Source organism: Rhinatrema bivittatum, chromosome 9 (genome assembly GCF_901001135.1).
Source record: "Rhinatrema bivittatum chromosome 9, aRhiBiv1.1, whole genome shotgun sequence".
In the NCBI taxonomy this organism is placed as follows: Eukaryota; Metazoa; Chordata; class Amphibia; order Gymnophiona; family Rhinatrematidae; genus Rhinatrema; species Rhinatrema bivittatum.
This window is the reverse complement of record NC_042623.1, coordinates 212,192,126-212,206,620: the sequence shown is the minus strand read 5'-3', so window position 1 is coordinate 212,206,620 and position 14,495 is coordinate 212,192,126. Positions and strand designations below refer to the sequence as shown.

The 14,495-nt window shown below is 51.0% G+C and overlaps 1 protein-coding gene across 1 annotated transcript in view; it reads right to left on the bottom strand.

Moving 5' to 3' along the window:
* Positions 1-434: 434 nt before the first annotated feature.
* SELENOT (selenoprotein T) overlaps positions 435-14,495 on the bottom strand; it is a 48,713-nt gene continuing 34,652 nt past the window's right edge. The window contains 2 exon segments of the mRNA XM_029615635.1: positions 435-1,189; positions 7,712-7,865. Of these exon segments, the coding sequence (XP_029471495.1) occupies positions 7,741-7,865 (125 nt within the window). The 3' untranslated portion in view covers positions 435-1,189; positions 7,712-7,740.

Below are 14,495 nucleotides of genomic sequence, written 5' to 3'. Positions count from 1 at the left end.
TTTTGCACTCCTGTTTATACTGTAAATCAGCATGATGTGATTGTATCATGAATGCCGGTATATAAAAAACCTAAATAAATAAATAAAATGATATATGTTTCTGTAAGATATCCAGCACATTACACGTGGTAGACATTTTAAACCATATGTATGCAAGTGCATGCATGATTTACCATTTCAGCATAACTCCACTGCCTATATATGCATGTATGGCTGTATGCATGCTCGTTTTAACATTAGCCTCGGAGTATATTGCTGTATTGATAGAATACAATGAAGAAACTAAGTGTTACCTCCAGGCTGCCAAGTTATACACTGCTACCAAAAAAAAAATAGTATACAGAAGGAACTCTTTTGTATGCCATACATACCCTTGAATCTATTCTGAACAGGGAGAATGGAGGAGGGTTAAAGTAAATTCCACAAAGCTCTGATTTAATTCTCACAATAAATGTATCTTTTATTTAACTTAATTTGCTTCTATATTGAGATATAAAGGCCCAGTTTAAAAATCCTACAGAAACTGGCTGAAGTAAGACTCCAAGCTTGGCAAAGGGGATTTTACAAGTTGGTCAGTTAGCATTCGCAGTCACAAAATGTTGCAATTAACCTGTATACAATTTAGTTCATAATCTGGTATACAACATACTGTTCAACAATTGTCTCTAATATATTACTCTTAAAAAATATACAGCATTGACATGACTGAGTTTTGAGAAACTGGATATGACCAAAGTCAGGAGCTTTACAGTCATGCGGGGTCTCCCGATTCATTCCTATTACTTCATTTAAACTATAAAAAAGAAAAAAAACCTCTTTTGTATAAAAATTACAGAGTAGACAAACCTTTCAAAGGAAAATTTAGTTAACTCAATTGAATTTGAAATTATAAAACATGAATATCAAACAAAACTACAATGAATAATGCCTGCATTGCTAGTTTACTCTGAACTGGTTGACATAACTTTTTCCTTAAAAAGATGAAGTTGTACAGTAAATTATTGCACTCCATAACGTGCAGACTGCCAAGTCATTTCGGCGCTGAAAGCCTGTCCTGACTGAGGGTTTTCAAGAGGGTACAACGAGTCTGCAGAAAGTACATCCAGCCTGCACCCACAGTGTCTGTCTTCAGTGCAGGCCTTCATGGGTTGTCAAACCACGCTGTGACCTTTGGAAAATGCCTTCATGTCTTAAAACACAGACAGAATTACATTATTATAATGTTACTTCTAAAGACAATCAACTAATCAAAGAAACTAGGGCAACAAGAAGCAGTGAAAATGGTCAGACACCAAATATAACCCTTCCCACCCCTGCCATAACTATGATCCACTGCTGCCCCACAGTGCTAACTGCCTTCAGATCAGGTAATCTGGCATGAATCAAATAATGAAAGTCCTTGCAGCTTAAATATCACAATATATGGAGAAAGCAAATGTTGCTTACCTGTAACAGGTGTTCTCACAGGACAGCAGGATGTCAGTCCTCACATATGGGTGACATCATCAGGATGGAGCCCAATCACAGAAAAACTTCTGTCAAAGTTTCCAGAACTTTGACTGGCCCCTACTGGGCATACCCAGCATGGCACCAACCCTGCAGCCAGCAGGGGTCCCCCTTCAGTCTTATTTGAAAGCTACAGGCAGTGCCGAAAAAATAAAACAAACGTTACGAACCCAACACCGCGGGGTGGCGGGCGGGTTTCTTGAGGACTAACATCCTGCTGTCCTGTGAGAACACCTGTTACAGGTAAGCAACATTTGCTTTCTCACAGGACAAGCAGGATGGTAGTCCTCACATATGGGTGAGTACCCGAGCTGAGGATGTCCGAACATGCACCAAATGTACCCAACGGTGTGCAACAGGCACAACAACTGGGGTGGAATTTGGTAGAGGGCATCCTGAACCCCACCGGGCAGGCGGAAGGGTGTTGGTATGTCACGTTGGAAACAGGTTACGCAGGACAGACTGGCCGAAGATGGAATCTTGTCTTCCGGCTTTGTCCAAGGAATAGTGGGCTGCAAGTTGTGGAGAGAACTCCAAGTGGCAGCCTTGCAGATGGTCAGGAAAGCGGCCACCGATCATAGGTGTGCTACTGAAGTCGCCATGGCCCTCAAAGAGTGTGCTTTAACACGGTCTTGAAAAGGAATGCCTGCTTGCTGATAGCAAAAAGATATGCAGTCCGCTAACCAGGAGGAGAGAATCTGCTTACCCACAGGTTACCCTAATTTGTTGGGTGGAATGAGACGAATAACTGAGCGCTCGTCCTGTGGGGCAACTGTACAGTCTAGATAAAAAGCTAGAGCCCGTTTGCAGTCAAGAGTATGCAGAGCCTGGTCCCCTGGATTGGAATGGGGCCTGGGAAAGAAGGTAGGTAGTATGATGGATTGATTAATGTGAAACTCCAAAACTACATTAGGTAAAAATTTAGGGTGAGTGCGGAGAACCGCCCAGTCCTGCAGGAGTTTAGTGTAAGGCGGATAGGTAACTAGGGCCTGTAACTCACTAATCCTGCGAGCTGAAGTGAGAGCCAAAAGGAAAATCACTTTCCATGTGAGATATTTAAGTCACAGGAGTGAAGAGGCTCAAATGGTGGTTTCATGAGCCGGCCGAAGAACCAGATTAAGGTCCCAAGAAGGGGCCGGAGGATGTAAGGTGGCTTGATGTGCAGCAAGCCCTTCAGAAAGCATGTCACAAGGGGTTGCACTGATATAGGGGACATCCCCCGACACCTTTATGGAAGGCGGCTACCGCACTGACATGCATTCTGATGGACGATGTCTTGAGACCCTACTGACAGATGCCAGAGATAGTCCAAAAACTGTGGGATTGGACAGGAAAAGGGATCAAGGGACTGAGAATACACCATGATGTGAACCTTTTCCATTTATAGGAGTAAGATTCTCTCGTAGAAGGCTTCCGTGAAGCAATCGAGACATGGGAAACTGGATCTGAAAGGTTAAGTGGTTGAAGGATCAACCTTTCAACATCCATGCCGTCAGAGACAAGGCCTGAAGATTGGGATGGCATAGGCTCCCGTTGCTTTGAGTGATCAGCAGCGGGTCCTTTCCCAAGGGAATGTGCCTGCGGATGGAAAGATCCTGTAGTACTGGAACCACAATTGGCGTGGCAGTGAGGTGCTTTCAGGATCATGGTTCCCTTGTCCTGATGCAGCTTCACGAGAGTCTCTGAGAGAAGAGGAAGTGGAGGGAATGCGTAAAGCAGACCAGTTGCCCATGAGAGGGAGAATGCATCTCTGGGCTGAGAGCGTTTGCTGCGAATCAGGGAGCAGCAATTGTCCACTTTGTGGTTCTGAGGGACGCAAAGAGGTCTGTCTGAGAATATCCCCATTGTCGGAAGATGGAGTTCGCTACCGAGGGGTTGAGAACCACTCATGCGGTTGGAAGATGAGACTCAGCTCGTCTGCTAGAACATTGTCCACTCCCAGCAAGTAGGTGGCCCTGAGGTACATCGAGTGGGAGAGAGCTTCCGCCCAAATCTGCGCAGCTTCCTGACACAGAAGAAAGGAGCCTGTGCCTCCCTGCTTGTTGATGTACCACATGGCCACCTGGTTGTCCATCTGAATCAGGATGACTTGATTGAAAAGGTGATTCTGAAAAGCCCTAAGCGCATATCGCATTGCTCGAAGCTCCAGGAAATTTATCTGGTGTTTGGCTTCCTCTGGAGACCAAGATCCTTGTGTCTGCAGATCGGCCACGTGGGCTCCCCACCCAAGGTTGGAAGCGTCTGTGGTGAGAATGACTTGAGGATCTGGCATTTGAAAGGGCAAGCCCTGGAGGAGATTGTTTTGATTTTTCCACCAGGCGAGGAGACAGACTGAGTGAGTCAGAGAGGTGGACAATGGTTGACTGAAGCTGAACCGCCTGAATCCATTGTGACCTCAGAGTCCAATGCATGAGTCTCATGGCCAAGCGGGCCATTGGTGTGACATGGACTGAGGATGCCATGTGTCCGAGAAGGACGAGGAATTGGAGAGCTGTTGCAGTATTCTGAGATTGCAATTTGGTGAGCGAGAGACACGAGAGTTAGTGCTTGTTGAAGTAGAAATGCCTTTGCCTGCAAGGGTGTCCAAGTCTGCCCCAATGAACGACAAGGTTTGAGATGGGACTAAGTAGGATTTTTCGTAATTGACGAGAAATCCTAAGGAAATTAGAGTGTGTAGAGTCAACTCGACCGAGTTTGCTGGTTGGAGCCCTGATTAACCAGTCGTCCAGGTAGGGGTAGACGTGAACACCTTCTTTCCTGAGGAAAGCTGGCAACAACTATGAGGCATTTGATAAAGACTCGTGGTGCAGATGCTAGGCCGAACGGAAGCACTCGGTATTGATAGTGCTTGGGGCCTACTAAAAACCTCAGATACTTGCGATGAGGTGGAGTTATCGCAATGTGGGTGTATGCGTCCTGGAGGGTCCAGAGAGCAGAGCCAGTCTCCTCTTTGCAGAAGAGGTAAGAAGCGATCCCAAGGTTACCATCTTGAACTTTTCCCGCTAGAGGTACTTGTTGAGAGCACGTAGGTCCAGAATTGAACGAACACCCCTGATTTTTTGGGGATTAGAAAGTACCGGGAATAGAACCCTAGGCCTTGCTGTGAGTGCGAACAGGTTCTATTGCTCTTGACAGGAGAAGGAAGGAGTGCTTGGATGTCCCCCACATCTGTAGAGGTGGGGAGTCCGGTGGCAGGGCGAGAAAGTTCAGATGGTACCCCTTGAGCAATGATTGCCAATACCCATTTGTCTGTCGTGATTGACTGCTACATGTTGTGAAAGTGGCACAATCGACCTCCCACTGGTATGCTTGGCAGAGGAATCTGGCTGCTGCTCTCCAAGCAGAAGTCAAAACCTGAAGCAGGTCCTGGCTGGGGAGCTGCTTGTGGTTTTTGTTTTCGAGCCTGGCGAGGCTGAGGCTTTTGATAAGGTCTTGTAGTATGGGACCTTGCTGGTGGTGGATAGGCCTTCCTTGGACTGTATGAACGACTTCTAGAGTCCTCCTAAAGGGCTGTCTTGAGGAGAAGTCGGAAAGCATTGAAGGAGAGCTGTTTGAGAGTCTCATGATGGTCTTTTAATTCGGCCACCATTCATTGGATCTGTTCACCAAACAGATATCTCTGATACATGGTAGGTTGGATAACTGGTCTTGCACTTCTGGGCAGAGGTCAGAAGACTTGAGCCGGCCCACCGTCTTGCCGAAATAGCTGCTGCAGACACTCTGGTAGAGGTTTCAAAAATGTCATAAGATGTTCAAATCTCATGCTTGCCTGCCTCAAATCCTTTGTTTACAAGGATTTGTAGCTGGTCTTGGAATTGCTGTGGAAGGGACTCTGAGAAGTCCTGTATCTGCTTAAAGATGACCCTATTGTACTGGGTCATATAAAGCTGATAGGCAGCAATGCAGGAGATGAGCATGGCCCCTTGGAATACTTGTCGACCAATGTTGTCTAGGAATTTTTGTTCCTTAGCAGGTGGGGTAGACGAGTGGGGTTTTGACCTTTTTGCCTTCTTTTGTGCAGACTCTACCACAACTGAGTGGTGGTCAAGCTGGGATTTTTGAAAGCCTGGGGCTGACTGAACCAAATAAGTAGTGTCAGCCTTCCTATGTACTGGAGAAATTGATCCAGGGGTTTTCCCAGTTCTTTTTGAGGAGATCAAGAAGGACCTGATGAACGGGAATAGAGGTGATCACCTTGGGGGCATCCAGGATTTGGAGTAACTCCATCATCTGGTGCCTATCGTACTGTTCAGTCTGTAGTTGAAAGGGAACCAACTCAGACATTTCATTCACAAAATTTATGAATGAGAGGTCCTCTGGAGGAGAATGCTTTCTACTCTCAGTGGGAGAAGGTGGGGAAGGTAAGTCATCGGTGTCTGTTGAAGTATCATCACCCCAAGTGTCATAAGGATCAGCAGACTGTCCTTTAGGAAGTGAAGGGGTTGGATACCTGAGGGTCCTGGTCTAGGCTCCGAAAAAAAATCAGAGGAATCACCGGAGGCACAGATGATGGCATCGAAGGCATCAATGGATGACTAGGTGGTGCTGAACGTTATCTGCATCGATGGATGAATCGATGGCGAGGGACGCATCGGCATCGATGGCTGAGGCATTACACCCGATGGAGGGATGTGGAATGGTGTTTCACCTCCCGATGAAGCTGTCATTGGGGAGGGTACCACAGGCATCGGAGACCCGGGATCCATTGGAGGAAGGGTGATCATCAGCGCTTCCATTCTGGATAGCAGTGGTGCCAGCACTGCTGAAATCGGGGTCGATGACAGGTTCCACAAACGGTGCCGGAGGGACCTGGAGTCGTTGCATCGCCTTGTCGATGGCCTCCTGAACCATCCGGTCCAGTTCTTCTCGGAGACCTGGAGCAAGCAGCCCCGGCTCCGGAACAGAAGAGGGAGGGGCAGAGGCATAGCTGGAGGGACCACCTTTACAGGCGGAATCGCGGCTCCCAAACCCCGATCGGGTGAGGGTTGCCTCCGTGACCCGGTCACAGGAATGGTCGGTGCCTTTCCTGGACGGGGCTTCTTCGACAGCAGCTCAGATGGTGGCGAGGTCGATGATTTCGCTCCCTCGATGGCGATGTTTTTCCCTGCGATCCTCTCGATCCTGAGGGGGAGTAGAGGGTGTCGATGGCCGTGAAGACGTCGATGGAGGTCGGTTACTGGTCGGTGGCGCGAAGTCGATGGTGCCGGTTCAGACTACATCGATGCAATGGACGGAGTCGGGTTTTAAGCACGGGAAAATGAGTTCCATCTTCTCCTTTCTGGCTTTGCGACCTTTTGGTGTCAAGAGGGCACATTTGGTGCAAGTCAGGACATCATGCTCATGGCCTAAACACATTACACAGACTCCATGGGGGTCTGTGATAGACATGGTGCAAGTACAGTCCAGGCACGACAGAACCCTGACGCCATGGCCATTGAAAAAAAAATCGAGCCGCGGTACGGTCGGTAGGCCGCAAGGGCCAAACTAGACGGTAATAGACAGAAACGGGTAAAAACTTACCGGAGTACTGCGGACAGAGACAGGTTAGAGGAGAGACCCCTGTGGGGCAATTTAACTTTAAATAATTCCGTGAGGAAAATTCCTGTCAGGAATCTCTTCAGAGTTCCTTTACTGCGAGGCTACTGCTGCGCGGAAAAAAAAAGAAGACTGAAGGGGGATCCCTGCTGGCTGCAGGGTTAGTGCCATGCTGGGCATGCCCAGTAGGGGCCAGTCAAAGTTCTGGAAACTTTGACAGAAGTATTCCGTGATTGGGCTCCATCCTAATGATGTCACAGATATGTGAGGACTACCATCCTGCTTGTCCTATGAGAAAATGTTGAAGCTCATCTACTCATCAAAAGTCGAAATTTATGATCTCACTAAACAGGTCATTTCAAAGATGAGCCACAACAAGAGGAATATAATTAGTGCCAAGCTGCACAATTAAATTACCTCAAAGTTCCAGTTCCAGAAATATGTGCAATAAAAAAAATAAATGGGGAGAAGAATGACTGACCAATAAACCCAGGGGTCAATTAAGTATGTTTCAGGCGCCCACATCAAAATGATCACCTTTCAAATTTTTGAATTGCACTAAAAATCTGACAGATCTTGCTACACTGCATTTAACATAATCTGCAGGTGCTGCATGTGTTTGACTGTTCAATTCCATTACCAATTGTGATGAAAACGAAAGAGCTCTTACAAGATGCTTTCAGTGCTGTAAAGATGAGGCTATGATCGATGATGGGGGAGGGAGTCCATGTGCACATTCAGCTTCATTTCATTATCAAGAATTTGGACAAGTTGTTGCATTGATGGAAGGTGACCGGATTGTAGTTTAGACCACACTGGAACATCTGGCACAATAAAGTGCAGAAAAGAAAGTTATACTTTAGAGACCATCATATACAGAAATAAAATAATCAACAAAAATTGATTTGTAATACTAATTCTGTAGCACTACCTCAAATTGAAGAGGTACAGAAACTAATACTGCAGCAAACAACCATATCAGTGCAGTGGTGCAAATAAAAACAAGGCTACAAAAGTATGTGTACGGCATATAAAGAAACCACTGCACAGCTGAAGTATCGAGATGTCAGGACTACCATTACTGAGAATCTTATGCAATGCACGGAGAAGATTTGCAGTAATCCACTCATGAAAGCAATTTTAAACAAAAGTTTAAAAGTTGTGAAAGAAATGCAAGTGCTTCCCATCCTCCTTCAATCATTTGTGGTGGTGCGGGGAGGAATACATGGTGAGTGCATTTCTTCCCTGGCGCATACATAAGAAAATTATTCCTTACCTGCTAATTTTCGTTCCTGTAGTACCAAGGATCAGTCCAGATGGTGGGTTATGTCCTCCGTCAAGCAGATGGAGTCAGAACCAAAACTCGAGAGGAGGTCCTATATAACCTCACCTCCCTTCCCTCAATCTTCAGTAACTAGACTAGCAAAGCCAAGAAGAAAGAGACGGAGGGATCAAGTAAACAAACGCCCTCTAGGTAAAAATCAACAAAATTCATAGCTAACACTGAAACAACCCCCGAGGGAACTCGTCCAAACAGAACTGTGAAAACAAGTGATAGACCCTGGAAGCCCAGGGAGCTCAAAGGAGCATCGGAAAAAAAAACACAGTTGAGCAGAGGCAAAACCCCAACTACCCCCAGCCAACAAACCAGGGAGGGTGTCTGGACTGATCCTTGGTACTACAGGAACGAAAATTAGCAAGTAAGGAATAATTTTCTTTTCCCTGTACGTACCAGGATCAGTCCAGACGGTGGGATGTACCAAAGCTTCCCTACTCAGGGTGGGCCGAAGACAGCCCTGCTCGAATGACCCTATTGCCGAAGGACCCAAAGACTGGAGCCCTCACGTCCCGACAATAGTGCCTCGAGAAAGTATGGAGCGACTTCCAGGTGGCCGCCCTGCAAATCTCCTGCGTGGACACGGCAGAGCTCTCCGTCCAAGACGTGGCCTGGGATCAAAGGGAGTGTGCCTTGACCCCAAGCGGCGGAGTCCGGCCAGCCCCTAGATAGGCGGAAGAAATCGCTCCCCTCAGCCATCTGGCGATAGTGGCTTAGGATGCCATATGGCCCTTCCTAGGTCCTGACCATAGAACAAACAGATGATCCGAAAGACGGAAATCATTAGTGGCCTCCAAATAGCGCATCAAGCATCGTTTGACATCCAAACTACACAGCTCTCTGGAATCCGCAGAGGAAAAGGAATTGCCTTCCTTTTCCTCTGCGGATTGAGATGAAAGGCGGATTGAGATGAAAGGCGGAAACTACCTTAGGTAGAAACGAAGGTACCGTGCGCAAGGAGACCCCCACCTCAGTGAAACGGAGGTATGGCTCTCGACAGGACAACGCTTGCAATTCGGAAATGCGACACACCGAATTGATCACTACAAGAAAGAGGGTCTTAAAGGTAAGATCCTTGAGGGTGGCCCCTCGGAGGGGCTCGAACGGTGAGCCGCTGAGAACCCGGAGGACCAAGTTAAGACTCCAAGAAGGACAAGGTGGTCTAGAAGGAGGCCTCAGATGCCGCACCCCCCTGAGGAAACGCAGTATGTCCGGGTGGGAAGAGTAACGATTCCTGTCCATCATGGAGAAAGGCCCCCAAAGCCGCCACCTGTGCCCAGATGGAGTTAAACGTGAGACCCAAGTCCAGCCCGTCCTGCAGGAAGGACAGAATCTGAGGCACAGAGGCGTGAGCTGGCGGAATGTCACGTGACGCGCACCAAGTCTCAAAAACCTTCCAGACCCGCACATACGTGACGGAAGTGGACGTCTTGCGAGCCTGCAAGAGGTCGAAATCACCGGCTCCGGATATCCACGACGCCTCAACTTACGCCTCTCAAAAGCCAAGCCGCAAGACAGAAGCGATCTGCCTCCTCGAAAAATATAGGACCCTGCCGCAGAAGACGCGGGATGTGACCGAGGCGTACCGGCCCCTCCTCCGTCAGGTTGAGGAGGTCCGTGAACCATGGTCGTCGCGCCCACTCCGGGGCTACCAGGATCACCGGACCTTGATGGCGCTCTATGCGACGAATCACCTTCCCCACCAGGGGCCACGGAGGAAAAACATACAATAGTATGTGTTGGGGCCACGGGAGAACCAGGGCATCGACCCCTTCCGCGCAGTGTTCTAGTCTTCGACTGAAGAACCGCGGGGCCTTTGCATTGGCTGCCGTGGCCATGAGATCCATGTGAGGAACGCCCCACCGACAGACGATCAAACTCATAGCCTCCCCGGAAAGTTCCCACTCCCCGGGATCCAAGCGCTGCCGGCTGAAGAAGTCCGCCTGTACATTGTCCACGCCTGCAATGTGGGAGGCCGCCAGGCGGGTCAAATGGATTTCCGCCCACTGCATCAACCTGTCCGCCTCCCACGAGACCTGTTGACTCCTCGTGCCTCCCTGGCGATTGATGGTAGGCCACCGTGGTCGCGTTGTCCGAAAGGATCCTGACCGCCCAATGTCGAACCAGTGGCAGAAAAGCCCTCAATGCCAGTCGGACCGCTCTGGTCTCCAAACGGTTGATGGGCCACTGAGCCTGTTCTTGAGTCCAACGACCCTGGATGGCACTCTTCCGACAGACCGTTTCCCAGCCGATGAGACTGGCATCAGTGGTTACCACCACCCAGTCCGGGACCTCCGGTGACACGCCCCTGGCTAAGTGTCGAGGATCCAGCCACCAGCGGAGACTGTGACGAGCGGATGCCGGTAACGGCAGGACCGCAGAGAAGTCCCGCGATGCCGGCTTCCACCGGGATAGCAATGCCTTCTGAAGAGGACGCAGATGCGCGCAAAGGCCCATGGAACCAGGTCGATCGTGGAAGCCATGGGCCCCAGGACCTGCAGGTAATCCCACACCGTAGTTGTCGTGAGCGTCATGAAGCGAAGGATCTGCTCCCTGAGAGCTAGCGCCCTCTCCTGCCTCAAGAACACCTTGCCCTCCCTCGTGTCGAAGCGTGCGCCCAGAAAATTCAACGACTGAGATGGTGTCAGGTTGCTCTTGCCCTAGTTGATTATCCATCCCAGAAAGTGAAGCAGCTGTACCACCCGGTCCACCGCTTGTAAGGCCTCGTTCCACGACTTTGCGCAAATGAGCCAATCGTCCAGGTAAGGGTGTACCAGAATCCCTTCCCGACGCAGTGCCGCCACTACCACCATTATCTTCGTAAAGAAACGCGGTGCCATTGCCAACCCGAAGGGCAAGGCTCGAAACTGAAAATGCTGCCCCAGGACCTTGAAGTGTAGGAAACGCTGATAATCCCGGTGGATCGGGATGTGGAGGTAGGCCTCCGTGAGATCCAATGAAGCGAGGAACTCTCCTTGATGAACCGCCGCCAATACCGAGCGTAGAGTTTCCATGCGAAAGCGGGGCACTCAGAGAGCCCGGTTGACGGTCTTGAGGTCCAGGATGGGACGGAAAGTACCCCCCTTCTTGGGCACCACGAAATAGATGGAGTAATGTCCCCGACCCAATTCGGAGGCGGATACCGGCACTATCGCCCCCAGAGAGAGGAGGCGGTCGAGGGTCTGCCGCACCGCCCTTCGCTTGAGTAGGGACCCGCACGGTGAGAAGAGAAACCTGTCCCTGGGCGCACGGACAAAATCCAATACGTAGCCGTGTTTTAGGATATCCAGGACCCACTGATCCGATGTAATCTGGACCCACTCTTCGTAGAAGAGAGCATGCCGGCCCCCTACCTGAGGGGACGGCTCATGGGTCGGCCTGGCATCATTGTGCCGATTTAGAGGGGGTGCTCGCCCCTTGGCCCTCCTTTACCGGGCCTGCCGCCCTCGAAAGGACCGGTTCCAGGTACGAGAGCAAGACGAGGTGGCCCGAGGAGACTGCTGCTGTCTTGCAGGCCGGAACAGACGCTGTGGTTCCGGCTCCGGTTTCTAGAGAAACTGAACGACCTTGTGGAGCGAGACCTATCCTCCTGGAGCTTATGCACTGCATTCTCGTTGAGGGACTTGATGATTTGATCCAGGTCCTTTCCGAAGAGGAACTTGTCCTTGAACGGAAGCGACCCTAGGTGAGTCTTAGACGATGGCATCGGCCGACCAGGTGCGGAGCCATAGAAGGCGACGTGCCGAGACCGCTGCCACCATTGTCCGAGCCAGGACCCGGGAGAAGATCATTATAGCGCGTCCGCACCGTAGGCCACCACGGCCTCCAACCTGTCCGCCTGTTGCGCCTCGGGCCGCTGGTAATCCTGGGAAGTGAGAAGTTGTTGCACCCAGCGTAGCCCTGTGCGTTGTGCGAAGGAACTACAGATGGCCGCCCTCATCCCGAGCGCCCGCGACCCTCGAAGATCCTCTTAAGGTAGACCTCCAACTTCCTGTCCTGCAGGTCTTTCAGCGCCGTGCCCCCGGTCACCGGAATAGTCGTATGCTTTGTGACCGCCGAGACCGCTGAATCCACTGCCGGGACCCTTAACAGCTCCAGGAAACTCCTCCGGGAGTGGATAGAGCTCTACTGACCCCGAGCGTGGCCTCCGGGGTGTCCCACTCCCTGGAGATCAATTGCAAAAAGCTAGGATGCGTAGGGAAGGCCTTAGCCATGGGCGCAGGCCTGCCAGAAGGGGATCCCCCTTTCTTACCTTGGTCTCCGGTGGGCTCGGGTCCGGAGGAGCATCGATGTCCATCTCCCGCAGGATGTGAGGGATCAGGTCATCCAGTTCATCCGACTGGAAAATCCGAAGGACCCTCGGATCGTCACCCTCCACCTGGGACGCCAAGGTGGGGTCATCCCCGGCTGGGTCCGGGAGTGGGTCCTTCTCCGGCGCCGCGTGCGAACCACTCGCAGCCCCGGCTGCTCCCCCAATGGCTGTCCACTATCCCATGGGGAGAACCCCGCAGCGGGCAGGCCGGAGCGCGGGAGAATTTGGAAGGGGGAGGCCCCATGGAAAATCCCAGGGGCAGACTGCTGCTCTGGAGGAAAGCCCTATGCATAAGCACCACGAATTCCGGGGAAAAAGCGGGCACCCCCCGGGGAAGGGCCCACCGGTGTCCCCCCTTCTGAATGGCTCTGCCCCTGTAGCCCAAAAGGCGCTAGGACCGGCGGCGCTGCTGCAGGTCGGGCCCTCTGCGTCCTGATCTGACAAGCAGGCATCGTCATCTGAAAACAAAATGGCCACCGTTCCCGCACTCAGCGGGAACGGGGCCTGCCGCTTGCAAGCCGCGTGGTCATCCCCGCGGGCTCCTGTGCCGTCTCCCGGCCCTAGCGCTGTCTTCCCCGGCGGGAAGACAGCACGTGCAAATTCCCCGCGCGCAACAGCTGGCTCTCCTGTCGGCCACAGCCCGAACAAGCCACCGTGCGCGGCATCACCAGGCCCTGGGAGAGGCAGGAGCAAGAATCTCAGCGGGAAATCCTGCATCCGGACAGAGCGCGCGAATCGCCCCCCCCCCCCAACTGACCCGAAGGAGCCCGCTGAGGAAATTGACACTCCCAGCGGCTAGCGGCCCCGGGGAATGGCGTGTCGCGGGGCCGCGAGAACAGAGTGGGGGGGGGGGGGGGGGAGTCAGCACCACTGATATGCGCCCCCCCCCCCCCCGGGATCCGGCGCAAATCCGAGGGACCGGCGAACATTGCTAAAAAGAAACTGAACAGACCAAAACTAAACACTTACCCTGACCGGCCTCCGAAAGGACAGAAGGAGAAGGAACACAGGAAAGAAAGACAAGGCGCAGACCTGTCACCAAGTTCCCCCTGCTCCCCCAGCAGCAGAAGCTCTGCCGCCCCTACCTGTCCTCCAACTCTCTCCTTTATTAGGATTTATTCTATTACTTTCTTTTTTTTATTTTTTTTTACTTGATCCCTCACAACTAGAAACAGAGACCTAGAAGCCTAAGCCCCTGTGCTGGGGACTGCCAGTCCCCTGCTCACATCTGCTGGAGTCAGAAGATACTGAAGATTGAGGGAAGGGAGGTGAGGTTATATAGGACCTCCTCTCGAGTTTTGTTCTGACTCCATCTGCTGGACGGGGGACATAACCCACCGTCTGGACTGATCCTGGTACGTACAGGGAACACCTCATTACTCCTCCTCCTCCCTGCCATATGCCCTCTCACCACTCCCTACCTAGTCCTCTCTCTCCTCCATCGTAGTGGAAAGCCTTCTGATGACTATTTTTATGCCACTGCAAGGAATGTCCACAGTAAGTAAGAGGGTACTGCTAGGACTAGAGACCTCTTATGAGGCTCAGTCAATGCCATTCTTAAATCAGTAAAATGAGTACTGTACAACTTCCATACTCAGGGCACTACTTAAGGCAGAGAGTTGGTGTGGGGAAGAGATTAAAGTGTACCACCACAGATGTTATAAGCATTATTCTTTAAGGATTAACTTCCATTCTGAGCTACTGGAAGACTTCTCCAGTGTTTTAAAGTGCTGGGGTAAAGAGCACTTAAGAGTCACAACAGTAGTAAGATGCATTTAAGGGCACTGCAATGCCATCCATTCACTT